This window comes from Mycetomoellerius zeteki, unplaced genomic scaffold (assembly GCF_001594055.1).
Source record: "Mycetomoellerius zeteki isolate Tzet28-1 unplaced genomic scaffold, Tzet1.0 scaffold120, whole genome shotgun sequence".
In the NCBI taxonomy this organism is placed as follows: Eukaryota; Metazoa; Arthropoda; class Insecta; order Hymenoptera; family Formicidae; genus Mycetomoellerius; species Mycetomoellerius zeteki.
The window spans coordinates 85,869-99,577 of NW_017256127.1; the positions used below are offsets into that span (position 1 = coordinate 85,869).

The following is a 13,709-nucleotide window of genomic DNA, read 5'->3' on the forward strand; positions in this document are numbered from 1 at the left end:
AGGTGTGAACGCGCCCTAAGTAATGTCTTAAGACGCTAATTGGCCCTCTGATTGGTTCGTGACATATGTCTTAAGACTGTACTTAAGACGGTCTTGAATATAAAATCTGACTATGAATACCGGCCAGAGAGCCGTATTAGCATCTTAAAACATTGCTTGAGATTAAGACCGGACTATGGATTCCAGCCTATGGCCACGATTTTCAATCCGTTAGATAAATAAAAACGAACAATCAATCTGTCGGCCCTTGTTGAACAAACGATTGTTCGTCTACTGGACTGCTAACTCTTTCATGGTGGAAGAATTAAAGCCCAAGACACAATGCGAAGGAACAGCGATGGCGATAGGAATAACATGATTTCAACCTATCAGGAATCGGATATATTGGAATACACAGTTTCTGATAGGTTGAAATCGTGTTATTCCTATCGCTATCGCTATTTCCTCGCATTGTGTCTTGGGCTTAAAGGTGTGCTTGTTGCCTCGTTTTCGAGATGAACTTTGTACCGTTCTGCGCACAACCAGATGCGGCCATTTTAAACTTTTGCATCGCAGTAATTTTGAAACGACACAAATATACAGGATGACCCATTTTAATCTATCACCCCAAATATTTCTGTTCCCTTGCAATTTACAAGAAAATGTTTCAGACAAAAGATGCTGAGTGTAATGGTTCCTGCACACTGGACGCGGAAAAGCTTACCGCGCAAAATGCGACGCAGTAACCAATGAACATGTTAGGAGCTGTAAGCTTATTGGTTACCGTGTCACATTTTGCCGCGCGGCAAGCGTTTCCGCGTCCAGTGTGCAGGAACCATTAAGGTACCTTTTCATGCTGACGCTCGACGCTCATTTTCGGCGTCAATATAAATCACGTGATAGAAATTGACGAATATCAAGCGATAATTTTGATCACGTGATCTACTTTGACGCTAAAAATGAGCGTTGAGCGTCAGCATGAAAAGGCATCTTTACACTCAGCATCTTCGCTTTCTCTCTTTTCAGCGTCAAATATATATCTATCTTATTTTAAGTGTAAAAAGTGTAAAAAAGTATAAGCGCAAGTCAAACAGAACTTCTCGCAGGCGCAACTGAGGCTGAGGTCCACTTGACGTTACAAACGCTTCGAAACATTCTTTGATTAGTCAATTCGTAAAATTCTTTATTCTGATTGGTCGCTCAAACGCTTCGAAGCGTTTGTAGCGTCAAGTGGATCGCAGCCTGAGGCTGATGTTTTTAGCAACGGTTAATAGTGCTAAAGGCAGAAAATCAGTGGTATTCATCACGTAGAGAGAGGTGAGAGGATCTCTAATTCAATCTTCTCTGATTGTGAGTAACACTGGTGAGTCAGTGAGTGGTGACAAGTGACAGTGTCAGCGGCACTAGCGGCAGTGTCTGCTGCGCAGTGCGCTTGTCGATTTAAGTGAATTCAGGTGGAGGTTAGCGTCGCATCTGCGTTCGTCACGAAATCTTTTAGTTCGATACTCCTTCCCGTAGTTTCTGTCACTTTTGCAAAGGAACAGTAATAGCAGACGGAAAATCACGAAGATGGGCGAGAAAACTGGTAAGCGATAAAGAACTGTCTCAACTTGCTGTGCGTACTCTTATATGCTCCGATAACAAAATGAAAAGAGAAAAAAATTCGGGCGGGGAATGATTCTTATTTCGAAATCGATTGTTGCATTTTTTTCGTTTCGCGAATAACCGTGCCGTTTGTTCGATATTTGGAACGTATTGTACTAAATTATTGTATAAAAAAAACAAAAGAAAAATGTGAGGGAAGAATTTGAAACGAAATTGCAACGCGTTCCTCGATTTTATCTCGCACGATAAGAACAAGATAAGGGACTTTCTATAGACTCGGACTTTCCTTGTTTTCTCGGGACAGAACACATCGTCATGACGCCGAAATGCAAGACAGCGAACTCCACGACGTTGATAATTGAGAGACAGGCCCTGGAGCCGCCAGCGGAAAACGGGAACGAGAACAATGTCCACATCGCTGGTGGGGATCACAAGGGGATTGTTATCAACAAACAGGTTGTGGCGGGTATGGCGTACTTGCTTTAATCGATTGATAAATACTATATTTAATAATAATAATAATAATAATATCTTGAAGTGTAAAATACTGAAGTAAAATACTTGAGTTTGAAATGTTTTACATATAGACAAAATAATAATAGATAGTAGCATATAAAATGTGAGGCCTCAGAAATGATATTGCTTACAAGCCTATAAGATTTTTAACACATTTATATTGACTTGTAGCATTTTCCATTAGTGAAACTAATGTAATATTGGTGCAATTGAGTGCAAATCGATTTATATTTCTTTTGAATGTTAATAAATAATTTAATTAATCCTTTAAAAAGTTATCAGGTTATCATGACAACAAAAAATGTGAAATTAAAATATGTAAATATATGAATAGATTTGTATTCAATTGCACTCAGTGTGCACCAGTTTTCTTAGTGAAAAACTATTAAGGAGATCCAAAAGTCGTTTGTTTTACCAATTAAGCGCAATAACTTTTGTGTCGTAATTTTTTTCTTTTTTTTTTATCGATTTAAAAGTCTCCCAAGTAGCAAAGTGACGTCAAATGACGTCTTAATAACATTTTAATGACACCTTTAACGTCAATAAGATGTCATTAAAACGTTGCCTTGCTACCTGTTTTCAGAATTAAAGCCTATTCTACAATGTGCTTTTTGTTTCCTGTTTCTTGCTTTTTGTTATTTTTTGTATCTTGCCTTTTTGCTTCTTATCCCGTGTTTTCTCTTGCTCGAGATAAACGTTAACGAACTTCAGAAGAAACAGAAAATACATATCAAGAAATATAATTGTCGATAAAACGATCACAAAGAGGAAAAAAGCAAAAGGTAAAAAGCAAGAAACAGGAAACAAAGAGCATATTGTAGAACAACCATAAAGTATGTGCATTAATATGCATAGTGAAAGAAACCCAGATGTGCTCATTCTCGAAATGAATTTCGTACGGTTCTGAGCAGACGTGCAAACACATACGGCCATTTAAACATTTGCACTACAGTAATTTTTAAGTGACATGTCGATAATAGGCTTGTTCTTTTTGGCTGAACTTTTGCACCAGTTCCTTTTTTCTTCCTCTTCTTTCCTTCTGGAGAGAAAAGGAAGAAAGATGAACTGGTGCAAAAGTTCAGCCAAAAAGAACAGGCCTAATTATTCACGAGAATTGCTTCAGATACCGACGAGATACTATTAAAGATGATTTTATGGAAGTTCGTGTCATAAAAATTTAAGTTATTAAAAGCACACAAGAAACTGATAATATAATACTAATTTTATCGAGGGGTAATCACTTAATGTAATCGTAGGACAGTGTCCCCGAAATCAATATAAAATCGTGAATCTGGCAGAAAAAAGCGTCCCTCTGCTCTGTGGGCACCGAGATAGATTTTTAGAAAAAAATTTTGATAAGTAAACACATGCACCAATGGACATAGGATTAGATATGTCATGTGATTGGTCCTGGGTTATGCCACGAGCAATTAAGGTTTATTTTTTCGTGGTTTTCGAGATCGTTTCATGGACAATGGATGCATTTTAGAATAAAAATTACATATTTTTTGTACATAATCTGAATCTGCAACAAAAAGTGAAAATATAACATCCGGTCTAGATTAATTTATTTCCGATCAGAACCGGAAGTTGAGAATATCGACAAAATGTATCCAATTTACTTATAAAAATTTTTAGGATTTTTCATAAAAATCATTTTTTTTTATTTTAAAAAGAGGTATTTGGGTGCTTGTATATTTATTATTTTTATTCTTTAATAAAACTTTGTAAACGCACATTTTATAAGTAACTGTTACATTTTACGTCTTATTTCTAAGCATTATTTAAAATTTTTCATGAGCCATATATTTCACCTATGAGTAATTATACATCCCATCCCTATGGGATATACGGTAAAAATAATAGTATTGCTTGTTTACTTTACATATAATAAATAATACTTCATAAATTAAATTTTTGATAGGTGCGGAGTAGGTCATATACCGGAATTACCCTATTTATTTTTATTTTTTAATCATTAACAATCACCTAATTGTTTAAATGAGACGTACAAAGTCTCAAACGATGCAAAAAAGCAAAACACATGTTAAAAGAAGGAAAAGTTCTTTAGATCGATTTTTGTGAAAAATACATTTTAAAAACCAATGTTAATAGTGTATTGTAAGAGTATTCAAATGTTTAATGAGCTGTCGGCACGAGTTCCCGTTGTGTTGATTGAGTTGTAATTTGGCAGGAATTATTTTTTTGTGAATTGGAGGAAGGGGGGGAAATCATTTTGAGGGATGCCGCGGGAAAAATTCGAAAGTTTAAAAAATATGAACCATCCTACTATATGTATATATATATATATATATAAATACCGTGTCGATATATAAATATATAAACGTGTAAGGGATTACAGAAAGCACTGTGTATAAAAATTAAGGAAAAATGTGGCATTTAAATAAATTTAATCCGAATACATCGCGTATTTAATAAATCCAATTGTTGTAGTGACAAATGGCGAGGTGCATCCTGCCCAACTGTGCTTGCAATTTAGGGTATTTCTCGTAAGCGCACAAACTGGAAAGCACACACAAGAACAGAGAACTCTCCAATTTTGGTTTGTCGACACGCTCGCCGAGGCGGAACAGCCAAGCGTTGCGCAAGAATTTTTCCGAGAACTCGTCACGCCGCAGGAGTTTCCTAGAGGTAAATCGTAATGTGATACGCATTGATTGACAACCCGAGCACGTTTCTTAAAACTATATTTTCAAGATCAAATGTACCTGATGTAACTAAAGTCAATAAGTGGAGGTTTTTTGTTTTCTTAAACTCGTTAGGATATAGTTTTAAACGGTTGACAATTAAAGAAGCAGAACGTGAAATTCTATATGATATCCAAGGAAAAATATCAAATTTAATAATGTTCACGAAATCACTCATATCGATTAATTTTTTATATATAAGTTTCTATGATTGATATAAATTTTTATTCTTCCTTGCTGTGTAACATTTTACAGTGTTATTTATTTTCCGCAGATTATGTGGGATTTATTAAAAAAATAATGAAATTGATGCAACATAAATATCCCAGCATTAAAAAACTAGAGGTGGAATTGAGACAATTGGAAGAGCCCATTACTCTTCCAAGCAGGCCATGTAAGTATTTAAATAGATATTTTTTCTTTGTTAAATACTACAGAAATAAATTACATATAAAGTGTACTAAATTTAATCCTACATACATTTTCATTCTCAAATTATAATGTACTTTGGCTTAATAAAAAAAAAGTCTAATGATATGAATGAAGGGAAGAGGGTTAATGGTTATTAAATTAAGCTGATTAGGTTTAATAGCATTTATTGAAAGATACTATACGTGTTTCAAGTGCACATTGTAGCTGAACTCTAAAGGAAATGCACACTTGATTAAAACTCAGTGGTTCATATATCCATTATGTAATTTAAGTCAGGGTTTTCTCATGTTCTCTGTACGCAGTTACACTGTATTGAGCACTGTTTTGGACATCTATGTCATACTTAATTTCTATTATTCACAGCTACTGGTCACTTACTATTCACACTTCCTCCCTCTGAGAAAGTTATGTGGAGATCAGGTTCGAGAATGAAAAGAAATTAACTTTTGTCACATTTCATTGATGTTTATTCCTTTCTTTTCTCATACACAATCTAATGATCCAAACGAAACTAACACACATAATATATTTTCTTGTAACACAATAATTGCTAGATAAGAGAGTTTGTAATTTTTTTGTGCGTAGAATTAGATTAAAGAAAAAAAGAAATTTCTTTCTATTTCGATAGTAGATATACAGTGTCCCATTTTAATTTTCACATTGAAATATTTCGAAAAATATAAAAGATTTTTATATTTTTTGAGATATTTCAATGTGAAAATTAAAAAGACAGATCATCCTGTATATACATTCTGTCGCTTAGCACAATAATCTGGTAACCATAACAACATTGATTTAACATTTATGCATTGATTCATATTACGATGTCCTATTTAGCAACTTAGGGGTCATTCAAAAAATATGTTCGTTAGAATTTTTCAGCTCTCTGCTCCCCCCTTCGTAATACTTGAGGTTTGTTCGCATCGCAAGGTCTAACACGCTCCAACATGCTCCTACCATAACTCCTACTCTATCAAGCGCGTTGGAGTGAGTAAGAGCTATGATATGAGCATATTGGAGCATATTGGAGCACGAGGATAAACCTCTAATAACAGAAACTATAACCCCCCTCCCAAAGGGAATTAAAATAAAATCCCCCCTTTTTTAATAAAAGAAAGAAAGGCCATAAGCACTAATAAGCCTTAAAAAGATATTTTGATGTTTTATACACAATAAGGATGAAATGATGTTTATAGTATGTGAGCGTGAAAAACGGAACGCACTTTTAGAATCTATTCCTATTCAATTGCACAAGTAATTTGAATGAATAAGCAGCAATACAAAATCGAACGTTTGCGTTTTCTTTAACTCCCTCCCCTTCTCTCCTTCGTTTATTTGCATAACACTTTCGATAACTCCCTCCCTCCTAAGTGAACGTATTTTTTTAATAACCCCTTAAAAAAAGAAAATATATTTCTATTCTCTTTGTTAAAATTAAAATGAAACATGTTACACGGGTTTATAAAAGTTATTATGCACTTTGATTATGTAAAAAAGGATTTTCCAATCTATTTAACCGAACGAGCAATTACTAGAGAATACTTTAGATATTAGAGTGTGAAGAACAACCCATTTGATTTGACCTAGATTTTCTACATACGGTGTACAATATATACATATCTACCCTCACAGCATGTATAATTATAGATAAAACTTATATATCACAAACATTTTAACGTCCAACATACACGAACAATGATATATAATTACACAATAAACATCAACTATATTTAGAATATGGATTTATTTAATTCAAATTTAATTTCGTCAATGCTATTTTATATTAATTTCAAAAACGAAAATTCATAGCATCAAAGTATATGCACACGTACTTATAGCTACATATCTTATCATATATATCTTCTCATATACATATCATATACATGTCATAAAAATCATATTTATTTGTCTGTCTCAAATTATAACTTTTTCGAATTGGTTATTCACTGATCATTATCATACTATATAGCATAATGACATTGCCACTTTAGTCTTTATTCTGTAAGGAAATGCATCTATGTAGAGCACGAACCTTCTACTCGTGATTATTAGCTGCCATAATGTATATGTGTTCAAGTTTCCATTCCCACATATAATCTGTACCTTTCACTAACGGTTCTAGCTCGAATCTAGCTATAGAAACAAAGACTTAAGTTAAACTATGCACTTATTACAGTTAGATTTTGAAACTTACACTTCTACTTTGGATAGATTAAAAACTATACAAGTTTAGACTCATCTACACTCATCTACACAGCAAAAAATTTAACTTGCATATGTTATGGAGTGCTGTATTCTTGTTTTGATGCTATTAACTGTCATTTAAAATTACAATAGGCGGCTTAAAAGTTTGACAAACTACAATGTCCCTAACATAATTGCACGATTAAATAAGTATTTCTTTTTTTTTTTTATTAAAAGTATCTACAGATGAAATAGTCATGGGTCAAGTGATTGAGCTGACAGTAGAAAAAGTTCTGGAGCTTATCGAGTCTGCCTATCCGAATCCTGTTACCGTGGTTGACATTGCGAAGTAAGTAATTGTATTAAATAAAATTTAGATATACACAGGGGGGGGGGAATGACATGTTAAATGAAATTAAATTTAAGGAATGTTTGAGTTCGGTTTGATTCTTCAAATATCGATAATTAATTGCCCGAACTTTTAATCGATTTATCAAGGTTCGAGTTTAAGACGGATCAATTCGTTTAATAATCGGTTTCTGTTTAAAGAATTAAGATTGTAGGTAATGGTCACAAAAAAGTAATAAATCAACGGTCATTTCGGGAAGATATTTACATGCATAAACTTGCAAATTTACTATCGTATTCATACTATTTTATTAAGATATACACATACTATAATGAAACATACTATTTCATTAAAATATGCACGTAGTTTTAATATTTTATCTAAATTATGCAAATGTCTGTGATTTTGGGCCTTGGTAAAGCATCTAAAATTTTCGGCACTTTACTAAAGAACTACCTTAATCAATCCGATTTGAAAGCAATTCAGTAATAGATTCTTTAATGAAACTCGTTCATCCCTAATTAAATTTCAATTTCATTTTATTTTTAGGGAACATGGATGGGAGCTATCAGCTGTGGATGCTAAATTAAAAGAGCTTCAAGAGAAAGGGCTTGTTAAAGCAATAGATCATGGGGCTTTCACACGTGTTGTTCATGAGGATACTCAAGTCCAAGTAATTTATTTAAATATAAATTTTTCAGTTCATTTTTGTTAACATATAACGTAATGCTATAAAATATATTTTTAGGTAGTAAAGTCGATGCCAACGATGGCAAGCGCGAAACAACCCACTATTGCTATCATTACAGCTCAATATTGTGAAAAACTTGCTGTGGATTCATTGATTGAGAACAAGGAAACCTTTGTTCGCTACACCACTGTTGGTAAGGTTTTTCCTATTTACTCTATTCAGTATTGTTTAAGATATACTTTATATATCTCCCAGAACAATAATTCTAAAATACTTCCGATATAAAATTATGATAGGATAATATTATAAAAAATAACTAATTTCTCTATTCTATTCTTTTATTAGAAAATAGTCATAATTGAAATATTAAATGATATTCATTTGAAATATTAGAAGAATAGTTCTGTTGACTCTCCTGCTTTTATTCCTAGCTATATTTTTTTAAATAAAATCGTCTACTAAAATAATTATTTTTAAAACATTTTGATTAATTTATACAGATAAAATTTCACTAGCATTCTAGTTGTAGTCATTAGTCATTCCTTTTTTTCCGCTCTCATGCAAATATAACGCGATTTATATTGTTCGCTAATCAGCGGCAAATGTTTAAACAATAATGGAAGTATATTTCACCATGCATGAAACTTTAGGTACCGCAAGTTCGTCAGATGCAATAGACGGAATTCCGCGGGTGATATGCCGTTTTGGTAAAGTAACTTGTAACATAACTATCATTTTAATGTCATTTCATAGCTTGCCAGTTGCTTGTGAACCGAAGAACAATGCAAGGCAAAATGGTGCTACAAATGTACATTTTGAAACACATTAATTCTTTTATGTTGACATTACAAATTCATTGTATTTCATTGATTCAAATTCATTGATTTCATGTATTATACATATATGTGTAAAATTCTTATATAAAGTTTTTGTTTTGTGTTGTAAACGTTTTGTATGGCTTTGTTTTTGTTATATGTAATAATTTTGTTAGGCTTATTTATATTTTATATTATATTCATTTTATGTGATTTGTGTATACATTAAATTATTTTATTAATTTTTATTCTTTCTATAAATAATATTATAATAATTATATTTTTTATATTTATACTTCTCTTGTAGATTTTATCTCTTTTTTTTTATTAATGGTAACATTATTTGTTTTCAAAAATTTTAATAAAATATTTTAGTTCTTGATAACTGTGCTTCCATTCAAATGTATTCAATCAGTGACTTCTCGACAATACTATAATAGATAAGATTTTCAAAGAAATTTTTTATACCATTTACTTCTCTTTGTTATGTCTAGTATTATTACTAGACTTGGGAGATGCTTTTACATGGAATGGATTATTACCTATTTTATCGTCACATATAACACAGGTTCCGTCCTACTTTGTTGATAGCCGCACAATGCACATATATAATACAAATCGAGAATATACATTAGAATTACATAGAAGGAGATATAAACTTCAAAATACATAAAGATACAAGTAATGAATGGCTATATCATTTTGTTATAGGAGAATCAAATGTATATACTTTGGGCAATATCGGTACGCATAGGATTGTGTGCACTAAACTACCAACTGTGGGACATACCAGAGAAGCAATGACCGCAGCTGGCAATACCACTACTAGATTGTTGGGTATGCATTTAGCTTTAAATTTTTTATTCTATATTATAGTCCGTAGCCATATCATTAGGTGCATTACATATTTTTATAATTTATTGATTTTTAATGATCAGATTTACATTATATTATCATTTTTAGATTTGTTTATTTCTAGACTGTAGAACTCTTTTCTCGTTTTCACCAAATTAAACATATATTTACCTATCTGACTTTAAGTTCCAAAAGTGTACATTAACTCAGCTATAGAAAACAGACAAATTTATTGTAATCGAAACATAAAAAAATAGTTTATAAAATGAATGCATTAAATTTTCTTATTGCTTATAGTGTTAAAAAGTCTATGAACCTGTTAGCAGTAGTAGAAGCCATAAAAAATGCAATGTTTTCTATTATAGCAATTGTGTTTTATTTGTTTGTCAGTGAATTTTAATTTAAAAATTATGTAACATTATTAGAATTAATTAAATTCTAATAGCCGTCAATAGTGGCTTAAAAAAAATATTTAAAAAACATCTCTTTATTTTACAAAAATAAGTAAATATTTTATGAATGTTATCAAAACTATGTTTTTATTAATTAAAAATATCCACACATGGAAGAGAAATCTCTACTTTAGATATGTAAACATAAAAATAATTATTTTCAGTCACATATGAAAAGATCTATCGAAAAATCTGTGCGTCTAATGGCATGGCCAGGGACTATATATATATATGTATACCATATGTATATATATGTATATATATGTATATATGTATATATATATGTGTGTATATATATATGTATATGTATATATCTTATTATTTTCATTACATATTGTTACAATCTTTAGCCTTTGAATATGTTAATAGGTACTTTTCAAAAAGTGGATTTTGTTTTTCTTGTCGGAGTTGGTGGTGGTGTTCCTCACTATACAGATTACAATAAACACGTGCGATTGGGCGATGTGGTGATATCGCATCCAACGCCGCTCAATAAGAAATATGCGTACGTTTATTGCGAAAGTGCTAAGATGAATGAAAGCGAGAACTATCATTTTGAGACCAAGGAATATTGCCCTCCAAATCTTGGTCTTCAAGAAATCGCGGCAACTCTGAAGAAGCAGGTAATTTCGATCGATATTAGGTATTGATATATTTATATATTTGTATGAATCCATGTTACATGCTTGTTTAAAATATTTATCTTTTTCTGTAGGCTGAAAATGAGACGTTTCCGCCATGGCAAATGTACATGAAGGAAGGTTTGCAGAATTTGGTCAATCAATCAGAACATGATTTTAACGCGCCACCACCAGAATCTGATAAATTATATATGGCTATTGGAGAAAGGGATGTTATCGAAGTATCTCATCCAATCGCTCCTCAAGATTCTATAAATAAAAGGTGAAAATTAATTCAACGTTTCACCGCACACGCTGTACACCTTTATTATATAAATATATACTAATATTTTTTTCATTGCAGAACTGATAGATGCTCCCGCATTCATCTGGCACCAGTAGCTTCTGGCCGACAAGTCGCACGAGACGATCAACTTAGACAAAAGTTTGCGAGCCGATTCGGTGCGCTTGCATTTGATGCAGAGATGGATGCTGTCGTAGAGAGTATTTTGGGTAATTGTCGCGAGAATTTCATTGTAATCCGCGGAATTGCCGATTACAAAGACGGCACTCGAATCAAAGAATGGCAGCCATACGCGGCATTAGCGGCAGCCAGCGTAATGAAAGCTATAATATGTGCTATGGATCCACCTATTAATGACTAATATCACTTCTCGTCTAGTTTTTCTAACTTTATTTTACATAGCGTAACAATGCAACGCGCATAACTTTTCGTAGGGCAAAGGATGAAATCTAAAATCAAAATAGCACATATTACATAAAGTGCACAAAAATAATTAAGTAACTGGCTTATTCAATGAAGTTCCTTATTAAATTAATATTTAAAAATAAACAAATAATTACGCAATACTTTTGTAGATTAACGCAGTATATTAAATCTTTTATAACTTTGTTAGTGCCATTTTTACAAACGTTTATTTGATAATATTTATTGCAAAGGTGTTTTTACTCGATATTACATTATTAACATTGAGATCAAATACTTTCGAGAAAATAGCAAGAAAAATATTTGATTACGTTATTTCTTACTTGAATTTTTTACGCGTTAAAGCTTGAAAAAAAATAGTGCCATTATTATTTTCTATAATTATCGCATAATACGTTGCAAATTTTGCAACGAGATATTTTTTTTGCGAAAATAAACTTACATTCATCTTGAATGTATGTTAAAGAAGTGTGTTGCAAACACATATATGTTCAACTTTGAACACCAATCAGAGGCAACAAAGACTAATAACGCTTTAAAGGATCATTCTCTGGATAGGTAATTTAATAGTGACTCTGTCTAACTTAATCTAATAGCACTATTGTTGCATTCGTACTTGCTATGATTAGGATGATTAGATATTGGACGAGTTCAAGTCGGCAAAGCGGCTAGATCTGCTTGCCGAGCAATTAAACATGATTGGTTTGATCCACAAGTAAAAACCAATCATGCTCATTCTCTTGGCAAGCATGTCTAGCTACTTTGTGCCGTCTTGAACTCGCCCATTGCATTAGGTCCAAACGAAAATACCAGTTAAGCAAATTATAAACTGTTGTAGTGATAGGTATAATAGACGCAAATGTAACTGAAAGTAAATTTGACAGTATTTACCAAATCGAAATGAAATTGTCGTTACAGTATATTGCTGGAGTAATTATTAAATGTTTGCCAGAGTATATATTGACGTTTTCAACAAATATGTATGCATTCTATATTCACACAGTATACATCTACGAGGATCAAAATGCATTTTTCTGAAGTCTTAGATTACATGGACGAGACGCGTAACAAAAGTTTCTATTACAATGTGCCAACGTGTTCATACTTGTTAAATTCACTGCCCTTTTAAAAAATTCAGACACTGTCTTCGCAAAAAATTTTCAAGATAAATTTTCTGTACCTTTAAATATTTTATCGGTATACCAATTCTTTCGATAAGTCTACATTTACAGGGTAGTGCATACAAAAACTTAATGTTTAAATATCAAATTTAAATATGAGCCTAAAAAGATAGAAAAAGATATATTATTCATATACAGGGTGTATTTAAATACCAAACTTCGGGAGCATGTAGGGAATCGATAAACTAAGAAAAAAAAGTCCTTTATGCTCGTTTTTGCTTCATTTTGGAGAAAATCGCAAAAAAAAAGACAACGTAATTTATATTGTTCGGCGAATCATTACGTTGACCAGTGCTGCGACACGAGCTGTTCGTACAAAATGCAATGCGTGCATTGCTGCAAGAAGCCAACATTTTGAACAATATCTGCATTAAGCAAGTGAATAAATAAGTGTGAACGAATAAGTAATAAATAAGTACAAAATGAAGAAAATGAAAATAACGTTTTATCTTTTTTTTTTGCAATTTTCTTCGAAACGAAGCAAAAACGAGCATATTTCGAAAGAATTCTTCTTTTTTTCTTAGTTTATCGATCCCCTACACGTTTCTGAAGTTTGGCTATTTAAATTCGGGACACGCTGTATATACATATGTAC

General features: G+C 32.2%; 1 protein-coding gene across 1 annotated transcript; it reads left to right on the plus strand.

Annotated features, from left to right (window-relative positions):
* Positions 1 to 1,400: 1,400 nt before the first annotated feature.
* On the plus strand, positions 1,401 to 12,066 carry LOC108731133 (uncharacterized). The gene is made up of 12 exons (XM_018461275.1): positions 1,401 to 1,564; positions 1,889 to 2,050; positions 4,555 to 4,752; positions 5,083 to 5,202; positions 7,662 to 7,773; positions 8,323 to 8,446; positions 8,522 to 8,657; positions 9,115 to 9,171; positions 9,991 to 10,116; positions 10,956 to 11,209; positions 11,302 to 11,489; positions 11,571 to 12,066. Exons 1-12 carry the CDS (start codon positions 1,549 to 1,551, stop codon positions 11,869 to 11,871), a joined length of 1,794 nt encoding a protein of 597 aa, XP_018316777.1. The 5' UTR covers positions 1,401 to 1,548; the 3' UTR covers positions 11,872 to 12,066.
* Positions 12,067 to 13,709: the final 1,643 nt, after the last annotated feature.